The sequence below is a fragment of the Microtus ochrogaster genome, chromosome 16 (assembly GCF_000317375.1).
Source record: "Microtus ochrogaster isolate Prairie Vole_2 chromosome 16, MicOch1.0, whole genome shotgun sequence".
Classification (NCBI taxonomy): domain Eukaryota; kingdom Metazoa; phylum Chordata; class Mammalia; order Rodentia; family Cricetidae; genus Microtus; species Microtus ochrogaster.
In genome coordinates, this window is record NC_022018.1 from 61,747,602 (window position 1) to 61,750,847 (window position 3,246).

Genomic DNA, 3,246 nt, shown 5'->3' on the forward strand with positions numbered 1-3,246 from the left:
ACAAAGACACTGCTTCGGGTGTCCATGTGACCTACTGTGTCCATGTGACCTACTTGGCTGTATGTTTTCTCAAAGCTCCTCTTCCACTCCTCCCACTCAGCATCCAAACTGTAATCTGGTGTTGGAGCAGCTGAGGCCAGTCCCAAGCACAGGATGGCCAAGAAGACAGCAGCAATCATGTCTCAAACACCTGTAGAGAGAAGAAAAATGAAGAGGAGAATACACCAACACTCTTGAGAATTTAAGCCATTTGTGCCAGATAAAATTATTCCAACTACTCTCCCAAATACTGACTCAAAGATTTTTGAAATAGCTAAACATGAGTTTGAACTGGAAATGTCATGGATAGCATTTAGTTTTTACATAAAATTGTCTGTGGGAAAAAAAATTCTAGAAATTCAAGGAAACTGCAGTGTACTGCAAATTGACATGATCAGAAAGATGACTATGGGTATCAAAATTCAAATCTTCCATAACTAGGGTCTTACAACAGTTAACTGAGTATTTGTAATAATACAAAACTTCTCTGGTGTGGCATCTGATCCAAAGAATCTGGGGTTCACATTACATCGTATCCTGTATTAATAAGGAGCAGGGAATGGGCTTGTTAGAAACATTCCCTCTTAAAAGAAAGCATCGTAGACTGCCCCTCCTTCATATGGGCAGATCAAAGTTACTAGTAGTCCAGGCATCACTGGAACTTTGCCACACACTCTGACTCTGCAGAAAAGGCTCATATGGAAAAGCCCCTGGAAACCATAGCCACCACTTATGATAGCCTACTAGATAAAGACTTCTTAAAATTTCAGGTTCAGGCCCAGCTGGGTCTCAAAAGTCATGCTTCCTATAGATCCTATAGATCTTGACTAGAGAAATGCAACCTTATACTTCTGTAGATGACAATCATAGAAAGAAACTTCTTTCTAGTGGTGATGTTCAAAAAATAATCTCTGTAGCCTGAGAATGAGATTAAAATGATCCTGGTGTGGATGGTTTCTGCTGTCACTCTCTCTGGCCAGGACCAGACTTGCACTGAATTGGAACCTATACAAACTTGGACCCAGGAAGGTTCTGGTTTTCTCTCTGGATTCCCTGACCTTTTCTACCTCCACACAGCAGGGCTGCTGAAGTTGAGAAGATATTCTCATTCCTAGGAATCTGCCTGGTTCTCCATGGAATCTTTCAAGGCTTCTACTCCAGGATCAATTCCTTTTCAGCCTTGGTGGAAGCAGGTCCTCACCTGTGTCGACCACTGTTTCCTCGGTGCACTGCAGAAGCTCTTCAGAGGTTGCTGAAGTGTCAGGATCTGGCCCATCAACACCTCACTCAGGCTTTAAATCCCAAGTCTCTGTCTAGTCGGCCCTTTTCATCAACATTTCCCTTCTTCTGATTGGCTATGGTGGTAACTGGATTGGGCCTCCAGGCTCCTAATGAGATTCAATCTTACTTGTCCTAGAGGTGTGGATGTGAACTGCTTCCTGTGGATGATGGCTGAACTTGTGGGCCTTCAGAGAGGAAGTTGCTGAACCAACCTTGAGGCTGTGCATCACACAACATCCTGCCATTTTTTCTCAGCAAAGGCTCAAAATTGACGTTTTCGGATGTTTCCCGGAAAAGCTTCGTAAAATTTCAGACTTGCACGTAGTTTAGAATAAGAGGATTAGGTTGCCACCATGGAGCATGCTGTCAGCATATTCTAGACTTGTAGTTCATGTTTAATCCATAGGTACATTGCAATGCTTTGAGAACACTAACTTTAACATGCCTTCTTTTCAGTGTTACAGAGGAACAGAGCTAGATTTCAGGAGAAGCCTAAAGTTGGAGGGATGACTCCATATAGCAAGTGTTTCTCAAGACCAAAGAGGAGGGAAATGAAGGCCCTAGTGTGCGTGGTCTCATGAAACTTTCCCACATTTCCCTGCTGGAGGTAAAGTTGAACACCCATTGCCAGGCACTGTCACCTGTCAATAGTTTCATTCAGCAACACATGTATCACCTGAAATTTCAACATTTACATTTTAGATATAAATCTAAGTGTCCCTTGGGACACCATCATTGTGCAAAATCACCAAGTAGATCTCTAGGAAGATTTCATCAGCTTTCGGGAAGCTACAGACTAATTAATAACAATCCACCTACCCCTGTCCTCACCCTCAGTACCCCTTGCTTCATTTTCTCCGTTTGGTATCTTGCTGCTGCCATACATGGAATGTTTTTCCTCACCATTGCCATGGTGAGGAAATTTCTACCTTAGGAAATTTGGAAGAGGGACCATTAGGAAATAAATCAGTCTCGTGTACCTACTGTCAAAATATCCTCCTTAATCAAGTTACGAAATTTTATGTTAAATGAACACAAATATATTCTGTTTCTGTAATCAATATGGCATTTTATTGGTTCCTTTGATGAGGAGAAAAGTGTATGATACCTATCTACTCTATATCCTACACTACCAAATTTGCACAAAATCTAAACTCAATCAATACATTTCTAAATGTAATACAAACAGTGATGAATATTTATGCCATATAGAATAACCCAGTATAATGGTCACAAGTCTTGTACATGCCTAAGTATTCATTACTTGCTTAATAAACCTGGAACGCTCCATTTAGAGTTTTTGAGTTTCTGCTCACAGTGTCTATGCACGTCCTCACTATCTCATTGCCTTGAAGAACACTGATAAGCCAAGTCACCACAAATCAGTATTGCTATCTGATCAGGGTTCTCTTCCTCCATGGTGACCCAGTGATGTCTACTCATCCTTGTCTGTCTGCAACACGAACCCTGAGTATCTGTTCAGCAAGCCAAGCCTTCAACTCTGATGCTGTTTTGTTGCAGTATTGTTGCATTTTCAGATCTCCATACTTCTCTTTGTCTGTAAATATGTTATATGAATGTATGTTGAGCAAACCCATCTATTGAGCAGACCCACTTTCCCCACTCTGACATTCTTGTACGTATCTCTAGGGTCCTTAGTAAATTTTTCCTAGTAATGACGTATTGAGTGTCACAGAATATCTTTTTTGTTATCCAATATGGCACCAGATGAGCGAGCATCTTCTTCAAATCATGACCATATTCTTATAGAGACCTAGGGATCTTCTCAGATGGCCTCAAGAATCAAGTGTGGTGCAGGAACAAGGTAAAAGGATCTAAACCTCACTTGCCCTTTCTAGGCTGCTCTAGCGTGACCTGACTTGACATTCTTACCCCACATTAGAAAGGTAGATAGGACCACCCTTC

At 41.5% G+C, this 3,246-nt stretch overlaps 1 protein-coding gene across 2 annotated transcripts in view; it reads right to left on the reverse strand.

Annotated features, from left to right (window-relative positions):
• LOC101996315 (cathepsin 7-like) overlaps positions 1–179 on the reverse strand; it is a 3,846-nt gene extending 3,667 nt beyond the window's left edge. For both annotated transcript variants that reach the window (XM_005355318.1, XM_026783071.1), the window contains exon 1: positions 54–179. In XM_005355318.1, the coding sequence (XP_005355375.1) occupies positions 54–179 (126 nt within the window). The remainder of the gene's footprint in view (positions 1–53) is intronic.
• Between the last annotated feature and the right edge of the window lie 3,067 nt (positions 180–3,246).